This window comes from Xenopus laevis, chromosome 7L, assembly GCF_017654675.1.
Source record: "Xenopus laevis strain J_2021 chromosome 7L, Xenopus_laevis_v10.1, whole genome shotgun sequence".
NCBI lineage: Eukaryota > Metazoa > Chordata > Amphibia > Anura > Pipidae > Xenopus > Xenopus laevis.
The window spans coordinates 67,256,851-67,270,955 of record NC_054383.1 but is presented as its reverse complement, the minus strand read 5'-3'; the positions used below and the strand labels follow the sequence as shown (position 1 = coordinate 67,270,955).

Sequence of the window (14,105 nt, the reverse complement as noted above, 5' to 3'; positions counted from 1 at the left end):
CTGTACTTCCTGACCCCTCTGCAACTCTCTGGGTACCTTATGCACCTTTGCTTTTCCTCAGGCCTAGATCAGCCCCAGTGTGGCATCATCCTTAGTACTGCTGCTATTAATACTGCAATTGAGGTAATAATACAAGGAGCAGTAATTATCACAAAGGGTAAAGCTTTAAACTGGCAGTGAAAAGTTATTTTTATGTATATTGTATCTGTGCAACTTACATGTAGACGTTTCCTCGAGATGATTGATAGCATTTGTTTTATAGAGAATGCAAATAAATGGGGTATATTTTGCTTTAAAGAAGAAATGCCTTCAGTGAATAGAGACTAGTGATGGGCGAATTTGCGCCGTTTCGCTTCGCCGAAAAATTTGCGAATTTCGCGCGAAATTCGCGAAACGGCGAAAAATTCGCGAAACGGTGCCGGCGTCTCGTTTTTGACGCCGGCGCCCGTTTTTGACGCCGGCGCCCGTTTTTCCGACGCTGGCGCCCGTTTTTTACGCCGGCGTCCGTTTTTCGAAAAAAAAATTTTGACGCCGGCGAATTTTTTCCGCGAATTTTCGCGGGAGTTTCGCGAATTTATTCGCTGGCGGCGAATCGCGCAAATTCGCCGCGAATTCGCGCCTGGCGAATAAATTCGCCCATCACTAATAGAGACTCATCATGATATGGATGTGGCACTGAGATTTTTGTATGTGTGATTGTGTTTGGTTTTGGCATTTGTTTCAAATGTGTCTTTACAAAACATTATATGCATTAAATCCATTGATGTTTTACAATGCCCCAATTAATTTGATATCTCATGTATTTATAAGCAACAGAAAGCAACATTTGAACAAAATATCACATAGGTTGTTTGACTAAAGATTTATTTTACCTATAAACTAGTGTAACGTTATTTGCCAAGTATTGTTGCAACTGCCATTCATTACCGGAAGAAGAAAAAAACTTTGATTCTTTCAGGAATGCAAACAAGTTGACACTATACAGCCCTACACAAACATAATGTGTTTAGTTGGGTCACTGGCCACAGGTTGAGCAACACTGACCAAAGGTTTCCTGAGACCTTACAGGAAAAAACAGAAAATCAACACTGAACTGCAAGAATAAGAGCAAAACACAGGAGGATGACAGAATTCAGGTGAGAGAAAATTATTTCTCAGATAATATGAAAAATAGGATGGTCTCACAAAGACAATTAGGGAAAAATCCAGGATTTGATTCACATTAATCTTGGACATTTTGCAGGATTTGGCCAAATCTTTTGTGTTTACTCAAACTGAACCCTTAGGGGCTTATTTACTGAACTCCGAATGCAAAAATCCCGCAAATTTATAGATTTTTTTTAGTATAAAATCAGACTTTTAAAAAATCACTGATTTTTCAGAATTTATTATACCCAGAAGATGGAAAAGTCAGAATAAGAAAATCCGGCATCTCAGAGCTGTCAAAGTTGCATATAAGTCATTGGGAGAAGTCCCAATGATTTCCTGATGTGTGCTGCGTTTTGTGGAATACCTCGAAGATTTCAGAGTTTTCAGGAAAAAAGCTTACAAAATTTGAGTTTTTGGGTGAAAGATCCGTAAAAAAATCATGAAATTCAGATTTTCTTCCTGCAAAGCAAATTTTCGCAAAAATCTAATAATAAATACGTGGAAAAAAAACCTGCGTGGATTAGATTGGAGTTTGTGGCTGGAAATGTTAAATTTGGACTTTGATAAATAACCCCCTTCAAATCGTGTAAGCTCTGTAGAACTCATAGTGATAATTTCTGTTCACCTGACACTTTTTTTTTGAAAATGTAATAGGCAAAATAAGCTTCCTATGCAGTTTGCTATTCAGCAAATTGTGGAGGATTATTCAGCCAAATCCAAAAATCTTGGATTCTGACCATCCCTAAAGACAATGTCAAGCAAAGTAAACAAGTTTTAACCCCCCACTTTGGGGGTTATTTATTAAATGTCAAGTTGTGTTTTCCAGAGAAATTTGAGTTTTTCGAGGGTAGTTTCACAAAAAAAAAACAACAATTCTTTTTTCAAGATTTAATATGCCTGAAGCTGCTAAAAGCCGAATCCGAAAATACTCCAGCTAAAACCTGTCAGGGTCATGTAATAGTCAATGGCAAAGGTCCCTTGAACCATTTGAAGTTGTTTTTTGCCTTCATAAATTTTCGGGTTTTTATGGTGGTATGCTATAGAAAACTTGATCAATTTGAGGTATTCAAGGATTTTTAGCCTATAACTCGATCAATTTGAGTATTTAAGTATTTAACCTGTTATCATTTATTAAACATTCCCAAAATGTTTTAGGAATGGCAGTATATCAAAACAAATGCCATAAATGAGTGCAGAGGGGTTACATTTCACTTGATTTGTGGGCTGCAGTATGCTACAATTTAACTTTTTCCTTAATTACTGCTCCGGTCTTGCAGACTTTTGGCTGCTCTGTTGGTATGGGCTATTGTATCCCCCTGTGATGGCACTTCAACTGAATTAACTGGACTCTTTGGTAGAATAAGTTCTCCTGGGTTCCCAAAACCCTATTCAAATGATCTCACCATGAACTGGAATATAAAAGTCCCTGAAGGATATCGGATCAAAATCTACTTTACATATTTCAACCTGGAGCTATCCTATTTATGTGAATATGATTACCTAAAGGTACGGCAATTTACTTCTGCTGCTCAGTTATGGTAAGGGCAAGGCCAGACTTATTTTATGTTGAGTTTTTAAAAAAGAAACAACGGGCGTAAATACGCCACTGAAACCAAATGTGACCTTCAACATGCGTTTTTTTAGCACGTAGGTTTCTTTTCCAAACATGCACTTCTCATTGTTCTCATTGAGAATTTGGACGCCATATTTAAAATACGCTGCGTATTTACACAAAGTGTGGTTTCAAATGTGCAGATCCCATAGAGTCTATTGATTTGGTAGTTTCTTGACGTATTGGCGTTTCTGCTGAAAAACGCCAATACTGGCGTCCTGTGGTGGCTTGCATGCGCCCTGTGTGAATTGCCATAGTGCATTTTCCATTAGTTTCAGTGTTAGTGCAGTTTATGCGTATTTGCGCCTGGCGGAGCTTTTATAAAAACACAGCATAAAAACGCCACGTCTGGCCTTGCCCTAAATTATTATATAAATGATGAAATCCAAAAAAATAATAATCAATGATTGTGTGATTTTAATTACTGACTCAAAATTCTCACCACCCTGTGTTATTTATACAGTATATGGGGTAGTATAAAGCAGTTTTTTTGCTCAAAAAAAGGTTTATTGAGATAATTTTCAGCATGTTCATAAATTACATACAGTCGTGTTAAGCATGTACATTAATAGACTTTAGTACAATAAAGATCTCTAAGCATACAACAATTTTAGATATTCCTGAATATCCAACCCTCTGTACCCAGCCCCATCTGACCCCTCCTATATGATAGTCCCAGTACCTGGTTTATTCACATTAATAACCTAACATCACCTTTGTGATGCTCTTATTTGTAATGAGTCATTCCAGTGGCGCCAAATTTGAATATATTTAAGGATTTGACCTCTTTTGTCTAGAATAACCTGCTCAAGATTGGCCAAGTCCTCCATGGCATTTTTCCAGTCTAGTATTGAGGGTGAGATTGGGTCTTTCCAATGGAGTGTGATTAGACGCCGAGCCTGAAATAGTGCCTTAGTAATGAACTGCTTAGTATGCACATCCAATGAATCACCCAATTCAAGTGTCAACAAACAATTCCTGGCGTTTCCCACCCCCCAGTCGGGAATAGATCTATTTAACCATAGTATAATGTCCTTCCAGTATTGCTCTACTTCTGGACAACTCCACACCGTGTGCAATAGTGTAGCTGTTTCCCTTGTACACCTGGGGAAAAAAGGAGAAGACACTGCCTGCATAGCATATAATCTTTGCACCATGTAATAAGCTCTGTGTATTAGGTATAATTGGAGCAAATTGTGTCTATCTGAGTAAGCCACTATCTTAGGGGTACACAACCCCCGTTCCCATTGATCATCTGATATTGGGCCCAGGTTGGTCTCCCACGCTCCTCTTGCTCTTATTTCACTGTCTACATAAAGAGGTTTACTAAGCAGTTTGTATAGGGTGGATATTTTCCTTCTATGGTTAGGCTCCACCAGTGTTTCGATGATTGGAGATGTTCCTACTGCTAGGCCATTTTGTCTAAAAAACTCTGTCAAGGACGCACTGATCCTGCGATGCATCAGCCATTGCGTACTTGGAAGGTCCTTAGAATCCTGCAATTGCTGTAGGGATATAACTTGGCCTTCTTCCCAGACATCCGCTAAGGTTTCTAACTTAAGTCTGAGCCAAATTACTGGGGGGTCCCAGCCGCCAGCCTTGACAACTCCATGTTTGCCCAGATCGGGGTTTGTGGGGCTAGCATATTATAGCCTACCAGTTTGTGTGCTATGTTTAAGGTTCTGCAGTGTAGCGTGGGCAATGGCGACTTGCGGGGATCTTCACCCATGAGAGTAACCCAGGGTGTGTATGGGTTATTAGCTGCATCAGCCCACAGTTTGTTTAATGGGGGGATATGTCTTGATATGTCTTAAGTTCCACCAGTGCCTGCAGCGACTGGTCTCGGTCTCCCAAGTACACTAGGGTGTCATCAGCGTAAAGTTGAATTTTCTCTACCTGGCTACCCCTTTCAAATCCTTTTATTCGGGGGTGGATCCTAACTGCTTGAGCAAAAGGTTCCATGGCAAGTGCAAAGAGCAGGGGCGAAAGCAGAACTTGGGTCTCCAACGGAGGGGGAATATAAATATTGGCCAGGAGTATTTCACATGAACGGATAAAGCCATGTATAAAAATATACCGTCCCCTTTGATCCGTTTTTATGTTGCCAAATCAAAAAGGGACACTTTTACCAATTAGTATGGAGACTCCTGATGAGTGAGTTGAGTACCCTGCGTGGTAGGCCCAACCGACCCATGGCCTGCGCAAAGCCAGTGTCTTAGAACCAGTTAGGTGGGTTTCTTGAAGAAAGGCTATGGTGTTGCTGGGGGAAATGGGGGGTGATGTCACTCTAAATTGGAGTGCAGCAGACTGGCTGAAGTTTATCAGAGCACAGGTCACATGACTGTGGGCACCTGAGAAACTAACATGTCTAGCCCTATGTCAGATGTCAAACTTAAGTATAAATAAATCTGTTTGCTCTTTTGAAAAATGGATTTTCAGGGCAGAAGTCTGCTGGAGCAGCATTATTAACTGATATGTTTTGAAAAAAACATGTTTTCCTTTATTTTAAGCTTAGCCTCCAGAACTAAAGCTTAACTAAAGAAGAAGGGCAGAAATGTTGTACATTTTGTTTTGGACTGTACTAGCCCAAAGCAACCACAGCCCTTTAGCAGTAAAGATCTGTGCCTTTGAAAATGCTGATTCACTTCACATACTCTGTGCTGCTGTTAGTTACTGAGCTAAGAGGCCGACGCACAAAGTACTTAATATATATATATTTATAGTATATAAATGTCATATAAGGCTGATTGGTAAATAATTTGGATATTTGTACATGGCAGCACAGTTAGCATCAGAATAAATAATCAGCCCTGAAACAGCTTATAAGAAAGGCAAACCTTAATTTCTACTTGATTATTTGCGATGACCCCCTTAGCTTCTCAACAGCTACTCAAAACAAACTGAGGATGTGCATGTGGCACTCCTAACAAAATCCAAGACGGGAAACTCCTGTGAAAGCTTTGAAGGCCTGGATCATTACTTCTATAGAGACGCTGAAACTTTAGGTTGGTTCAGTAGTTTAGTCTATACAATATGGCATTTTTACCCATTTTCATCTTTAGGCTTTAGTTCTCCTTTAAAAAATGTTCCATCACTTCAAAGTGTATATGGCTATATTGCTATATCATCTCAAAATGGACCCTGCCAAAAGTCCTCGATTGGCCTGCCTCTGTGAGTTTGAAGCTAATACAAAGTTTTTTGGTGATTGACAACTATTGCAGACACTTTGTCATGCTTCTGAAGAATCTGATGCATCCCCACCCAACCCAACATCTACTGGAATGAATCATTATCTCTGAGTTTCTTGTAGTTTCTAGAATCCCTCAAAACGAACAATTCTTCTCTAGCATATACTGTAGACCAGGCCTGTCTAACTGGATGCCTTAGGCTAGATGTTGCACAATAACATTTTAGAGCCAACTGACTTTGACTAAGCTAGCATGTGTATTGCTGCAGCACCTTATAAAGCTCTGCATGCTGTTGCCATTGGATAGTTCACTGTTTGGCCATTTTTTTACATTTCACTTGTCCTTCTGATTGCCCAAGGGGAGTCACCTGCTTTCTTTTTTATATATCTAATTAAAACATAAGAAATAATTATGACTATTTGAAGACAGCCAGAACTAAGAATATATTTTTGGAAACATGAGGCTCATCTATAAACACTGGGCAGTAACCCATAGCAACCAATCAGTGATTATCTTTTTGTCAGCCTGCTGCAGGTAGAACAATAAAAACAATCATCTGATTGGTTGCCAGGGGTTACTGCCCAGATTGGATTCTTAGATTTTGCATGTTATGTATAATTGCTTTGTGCAGTTTGATATCACTCTTCTCCATAGTTGTCCAACAACAGTGGTGATTAATTTATTTGACGATAAGTAATATCATTAATATTATTCTTAACATTCTGTTTAAAATATCATTAATATTTTAATATCATTTAAAATAAATTAGAGGTAATTGTGTTTGTGCTTTTTGAGAGTGTGCTTTTTGAGAGTGCACATATTGTATAGTCACAGCCATATGATTACTTTTCTGTATAACATGATAAGATTACAGCTATTTAATAGGTCATATGAACATTGTTATACCAGTGTTTTATTACATATATTTGACTAGAAAAATTGACACTAAGGTTATTGTATTTTAAATAAATGGGACATTTTGTGGGGATACTATTTCTTTCATCAGGGCACTTACAATTTCCATAACACTGTTTCCTTGCAGCTGTCTTCAAAGGGAACTGAGGTGGCACATTTTTGTGGCAAAGAGAGCACTGATACAGAGAAAGCCCCTGGAGACTCAGTATTTTACTCTCTAGATAACAAAATGTCTGTCACCTTCAAAAGTGATTACTCTAATGAAAAGGAAGTTACTGGTTTTGAGGCATTCTATTCCGCAGAAGGTATGGCATTAAAGTAAATATAAAAAGAATAAAGTACAGCTTCGCTAAAACAGATATTCATGTGCAGTGAAATACAGGTATGGGATCTGCTACCAGAAACGTATTATCCAGAGAGCTCGGATTTACAGGAATGCCATCTGCCATCAACTCCATTATAATCAAATAATTCACATTTTTGAAAATGATTTCCCTTTTCTCTGTAATATTTAAAACAGTACCTTGTACTTATTTCCAACCAAGGTATAATTAATTCTTATTGGAGTCAAACAATCCTATTGGGTTTATTTAATGTTATGTCATTTTTTGATCCAAATTACAGAAAGATTTTGGAAAACCCCAGCTCCCGAGCATTCTTGATAACAGGTCTCATATCTGTACAAGCAATAATGTGCTTTTTGTAATTTGCATGTCTTATTTTTCTTAAATTGGATAATATAACAGTTCTTCAGGGTGTAAACTGCTGCAATCAATCTCCCTGAACCACTGAAAATGTCCATGAGTCACAATGCTGTAATAATAATAATACTCTATTGTCTTTTTGTGTTAAACCTCCAGACATTAATGAATGCAAGGAAACCCCAGAATCCTGTGATCACTTCTGTCACAATCACCTTGGTGGATTTTCCTGCAGTTGTAGAGTGGGTTTTACATTACATAGCAACAAGAAAATATGCACAGGTGGGTGGAAATATATATTTGTAACTTCTTTGTGGAAATATAATAAATGCTAAAGGTAACAGTATCATGGGCAATTGATCTAGTTAAAGGGGTTTCTATTGGTTGTGAACAGCCTTTCATCCTGCAATATTTACTCATCTTTACTTAAATTACAAGTAGGAACTCACTAGTTTTTTCTTTTTTTATAGCACAGTAAAACAACTCTGATACCAGCTGAATGACAGAGTCTGGCTCCATTGCTTCCCTAGGCCCCCCATGTAAACAAATGCAAAAGGCTGGATACAATGCAGAATTATTACAACCACACAGTAATAACCTGTTCGGCTGAATAAAAATGAAAAAAGGATTTTATAAGTATTAAGATGATTTTAGTTTTGTTTCTGTTTTTTAGCCTAAAAGTTTTTAATCAGACGTGACCCAATAAAATTAATGAACGTTCTTGCTAACATTAAAAAAAAATGCATTATAAATATTGTTATAAATGCAGAGGTCTCATCCATTTTCATCTAAAATTATGATATATATATTGTATACATATCCATGGATCAGGGTCTGTGTAGCCTTGTATTGGGGCAGAGGTTGGGTTTACCTAAAAGTTAGCACACCTTTAAAACAAAAATTCAAATATAAAGGGGCTCTTCTGCTCTTTGGGGCAAAGTTTGAAATGGCAACTGGCCCTTTTGTTAATTACAAAAACTAGTACAGGTACAGTGTAATCCACCCCACACCAACAAAATAAAAACATCTGAACAGTTAAGTGGACCCATACTATTATTGTTCCACAGTGCTCTACAATGAAGGGTGTATACAGTACATTTAGGGTTGCCACCTTTTGGCCAATGCATTAGCGGCTGGGGTGGGGACGGGCCTGTGAATTAGTTTGCATGACATTTGTGCAAAAAAGGGTGGGACCATGCCATTAGGTTCACTATTGGAATGGAATATGTGAGCTGAGCATGAAGAGAAATATTGGAGAGGGGACTTGATGTGCATAGGGATGGGGCAATTGCTAGTAAATTTCTAATACCAGCCCAGGCCTTGGCTGGTATTTTACTGGCTAGGCTGATTAAATAATGGCCATGTAGCAACCCTTTATACATCATGCAAATTACATATAACCCTATTTCCATCAAAATTGGGACGAAAAAAAACAAATGTGACCGCAGAGAATGGCATATCATTTAAACTCTGTATTTATGAGCAAATAGTACAAAAACAACATATCAAATGTTCAAACTGAGAAATTCTATTGTTTTTTTTTGAAAAATATAAACTTATTTTGAATTTGTTTCTTTGCAGGGTATAGTTTTAACTTGCATTTTTAGATGCAGTAACAAACTGTAGTCACAGACAAGGGCTTTAAACATATTCCTGGGTCAATGCAGTGATTTCCACTATTATATTGTATCTAGTTTTAATGCAGTGCCGCCAGTGCCGGACTGAAGATCACGGCCATACAATAATTTATAATTGCCTCTGTCACAACTTTTTTAAAACATGTTGCTGGCATCAAATTTAAAATTAACATATATTTTTTTGAAGACAAGAACATTTCTCAGTTTCAGAATTTAACATGTTGCGTTGTTTTCAAGTAAATGCAGGATTTATATGATTTGCAAATCATCCCATTCACTTTTTATTTACATTTTAGGACAGAGACACACGCTCACATTCGGGGAGATTAGTCGCCCATTGACAAATCTCCTCTTCTTCGGAGGAACTGCCTCACGAGGAAACTTCAGAAAACGAAGCGCTCCAAGTGCCATCCTGCCAGCGATTTAGATTATAGCTGGTGGGATGTAGTTCGGGGAGATTAGTCGCCCTGAAGAAGAGCTGATTTATCACCGGGCGACTAAATCTCCCAGAATCTGTGTGTCTCTGCCCTTTTACACAGTGTCCCAACTTTTTTGGAACATCTTGTGTTCACCTACAGTACAATATTCCCAGTTATATTACTAATAATATTGCTAGATGTCAGTAACCCAATTACACGGCAAGTCAGTTAAGTTAAATTGCTTTGTAAAATTAGCTAAGGTAGATTATATTCTTCCCAGTGTGGGAAACAGAGTTTGTATTTATATACATAGGGTCAGATTTATCAAATTGTGAAATTAGAGCTCACTACAGAAAACCCCACTTTCTATTGCTTCCTATGGGATTTTTAGAAGCATGATTATCAGTGGTTAAAGGTTAGAGTTCTCCACTTGATAAATAACCTTGTAAAAATGCCATAGGAATGAATTGAGAGTGATTTTTTCTTTGGTGAGCTCTAATTTAACACTTTGATAAGTCTGCTCCATAGTGTCAGTTACACTTTTTTTCTAAAGTTTGCTCAACCTTGGCCAAATTACATGTTTTGGTAATTTTCTGAGCAAGATTACGTTAACACAACCTCTGACAAATAGGATATATGTAAAGGATTTAAAGGAAAGTCTTATTTACTGGGCATGACAATATGTCCCTGGGCCAGAGCTCCATTAGGAACAAATTGGAACAGCCCAGGGAAAAGAAATTGTGCACATTAACCACCATTAACTTACATTCAACTAAATTCGACTCAGTAGATTTAAATTTTAAAAAATGTACCACAAAGTTTGAAAAAGAGCATTTTTATTGCTGCCAATTGTAGGAAACGGGCAAAGGCATAATTCCTGTAAGTATAATTCCCAAAGGCATAATTCCTGTAAAATGCAAAAAGTGCATTGGAGATTATAAACATATCTGGTGTACATGCCCTGTAGCGGTTGAATATTGGAAGGATATCTTTCGGGTGACAGAGAAGATCTTTAGCAAACCCATTGCTTTAGATGCTCGCGTAGCATTACTAGCCACTAAAGAGCTCACTAAAACTCAAAATAAACTTTTGGGTCAAATTCTAGCTGTGGCGAGAATCAACCTGGTAAAGCAATGGTTATGATCTTCTATTGCTACTCATACAATAGTTGGAAAAATCAATCTGACAAAAAATCTTTTATATTTAACGGCTTTATTAGCAGACAAAGTAGACAAACACATGGGACATTGGACACCATAGAATATGTATAATAAAACTATATGAGATTTGCAATAACAAATAGGACAATATCTGGTATAATAGGCAGCTATACTGGCAGAATACTTGCAATCTTGTAATGTGTTGATTTCCCATACTAACAACCCCCTACCTCATGAAGGTTGAAAAATCCAGGAAACTTTTAACATTGAACACTGCAGGCAGATTAATCAAAGTGAGATTAGAACTCACCACAGAAAAACTCACTTTCTATTTGTTTCTATGGGATATTTAAGATCGTATTTATCAATGGAGTTCACCATTTGATAAATATGCTTTTAAAAATCCCATTGAAATGAACAGAAAGTGAGTGATTTTTTCTTTGGTGAGTTCTAATCTCATACTTTGATACATCTGCCCCTGCGTGTTCACACTATTGTTGTATAAAAATAAATAAAATAAAAAATCAGTGCATATTTTGATGCACTTATGAAGTTAATATCAACAAAGTGTTGTGGCCTGGTGTAAGTGCTTATACCTAGCTTAATATTAGTCCAGGCACCCTAGGCAGCCTGGCCAGGCATAAAGCCCACAGGCATGCATGAGCGAAAAAAGCCAAATGTGAGCATGCCCGAAAAACCGAATGCTCGCTTGCACGTAAGAACCGGAAAAGCACACACGCCATACATCTGCCGGACTAAGGGGTAGGAGAAGCAGAGAAGGCGCGTGCCTGGCGCCCTCCCAGCTTTGCGCCCTAGGCACGTGCCTACCCCTAGTTCCGGGCCTGCCAGCTAGTAAGGCTAATTTTTGAACACAAGCTAAAGGGCAAAGAGCTATATTTGGGGCAAAAATTACCAAAGATTGTGTTATTCATCCCCCTAAACGTAAATTGAACTCAATGGTAATTCCATGGATGCAAATGATTTGCACCAAGCAAATTGCTGCAAACTGGCGCACTAGTAGTTACAATGTCACCACTCCTAGTGGCATATTTATTATTCTGTGTAAAACTAAATTCGATGTAAAAAGCTGTGTAAAATATCGCACAGTGTTTTTAATTATACGCCGTGCAAATGCCAGATTTTGCAGTCGTTATTTTTTTTTCATGTGATGAATTATACTGCCGTTCTTTAAACCCAGCATAATAAATATGCCACCTTGTGTACTTGCATGTGATTCACCAAAAAACACTTGTAGGTAAAACGTCCAAACCCAAGAGGCTCTTCCCTGGTTCTTTATAGTTCCAACTGAAGCAGGCCATCCAAAAACAATTCCAGAGGAACACTGTAACTCTTACAACTGCTAACATAGAATTGGCTCTCAGAGCCACCTCCACTATTGAACCTCCATTCAACAAAGCAGGTACAACTTGTGTAGAGAAATCCCATAGTTAGAGGATGATGACTGGGAAGAGATGGCTGACAGGGTCTACAATTAAGTCTCAACCAGAGATAGACTAATTCAGTTTACACCAACTCCATCTGAGCCCATTTGACTATTCTGTATGAACAAGCAAGACTCAGCCCAGTGCCCCAGATGCAGAGCCCCAAAGGCAAACTACCTAGTTAGTTAGCCAAAAATGTAATGTGTAAAGGCTGGAGTGACTGGATGTGTAACATAATAACCAGAACACTACTTCTACCTTTGCAGCTCACTTGTTTTCCACTTGTACCAGGCAGTGACCAATCAGAGACTTGAGTGTGGGGGGGGATATGGGTCATAACTATTTGCTTTTGAATCTGAGCTGCATGCTAATGATCAATTGCAACCTCACTGAACAGTTATCTCCTATGTGCCCCCCTTAAAGTTGCTGACTAACTCAGAGTTAGAGAGCTGAAAAGCAGGAAGTAGTGTTCTGACTATTATGTTAGACATCTAGTTACTCCAGCCTTTATACATTACATTTTTGGTTAACTAGGGGGCATATTTACTTAGGATCGAATAATGAGGGTTAATTAACCCTCGATATTCGACTGTTAAAGTTAAATCCTTCGACTTCGAATATCAAAGTCGAAGGATTTAGCGATATTCGTTTGATCGAATGATCGAAGGAATAATCGTTCGATTAAATCGAACGATTCGAAGGATTTTAATCCATCGATCGAACGATTTTCCTTCAATCATAAATTGGCTAGAAAGCCTATGGGGACCTTCCCCATAGGCTAACATTAATGCTCGGTAGGTTTTAGGTGACGAAGTAGGTGGTCAAAGTTTTTTTTAAAGAGACAGTACTTCAACTATCGAATGGTCAAATAGACAAATGATTTTTAGTTCGATTTAAAGCCGAAGTCATGGTCGAAGGTCGAAGTAGCCAAAAAAATACTTCGAAATTTGAAGTATTTTTTTATTCTATTCCCTCACTCGAGCTAAGTAAATGTGCCCCTAACTCTATCAGAGATTTTTTTTTATTTTGCACAACCTATCTATTTACCCAGTTTTTATTTTTACACTAGACTGTTCCTTTAAGTCCTTTAATACCTTTTATTATAACTGCTTGCACCCAGGAAGATTAAAGTTAGTGCAGAGAATGTATAGCTTTTCATTACACATATAAGCCTTAGAGAAGTAACAAAGGAGTGAGTAATAAAAATGACATTATATAACATAACTGACGGTGCCAACATCCAGCCACATAAATGTACAAAAATAGATTAATTTAAAAGGCACTCCCAGGCCTGGATTTGTGGTGAGGTCACAAAGGTCCGGGCCTAAGGCGGCAAAAATGCAGGGGCAGCATGCTGCCCAGCCGCATAGTAAGGTACACTGAGGACGCACAGGTACCTGGCAGAGCCGGGCCAACCCGGCCAGCGCCCTAGGCAGCCTGGCGGGCCAAGGCGCCGGCTCTGTGCGCGCTAGACTGCGCATGCACTCCAGTGCGCATGCGCGAAGCGCATTTACGCCAGTGCCAGTTGAGGAGAGATGGGACCGGACACGGGGTAGGTGACAGAGCAGGTACGTGCCTGGCGCCCCCTCAGCTTTGCGCCCTAGGCACGTGCCTACTCTGCCTACCCCTAGTTCCGGCCCTGGTACCTGGTACTCCTCTGCATGCGTGCGCTTGTGGGGGGGCCGTGCGTGAGAAGGCAGATGGCACTAGGACCCATCGCCCTCAGGGCGCGCCAATGGAAGTCTGGCCCTTAGCACTCCTCACAGTGTTTTTTTCTTTTAAGTGTAATCTCTCTAATTAACATACACTTATTTTCCTGTTGTCTTTTCCCAATTGACTGATTTAACAACATAGTAGTGGGTTGGTGCAATTGTGAGTATTC

At 38.9% G+C, this 14,105-nt stretch overlaps 1 protein-coding gene across 1 annotated transcript; it reads left to right on the top strand.

Annotated features, from left to right (window-relative positions):
• The first annotated feature begins 821 nt into the window (after positions 1-821).
• On the top strand, positions 822-8,193 carry masp2.L (MBL associated serine protease 2 L homeolog). The gene is made up of 5 exons (XM_018225657.2): positions 822-1,136; positions 2,427-2,655; positions 6,992-7,169; positions 7,725-7,847; positions 8,036-8,193. Exons 1-5 carry the CDS (start codon positions 1,123-1,125, stop codon positions 8,041-8,043), a joined length of 552 nt encoding a protein of 183 aa, XP_018081146.1. The 5' UTR covers positions 822-1,122; the 3' UTR covers positions 8,044-8,193.
• Positions 8,194-14,105: the final 5,912 nt, after the last annotated feature.

Coding starts and splice junctions, on each gene's coding strand:
- masp2.L (XM_018225657.2), top strand. Junction 2,656..6,991: donor GTGAATATGATTACCTAAAG/GTACGGCAATTT, acceptor GTTTCCTTGCAG/CTGTCTTCAAAGGGAACTGA. Junction 7,170..7,724: donor GGCATTCTATTCCGCAGAAG/GTATGGCATTAA, acceptor TTAAACCTCCAG/ACATTAATGAATGCAAGGAA.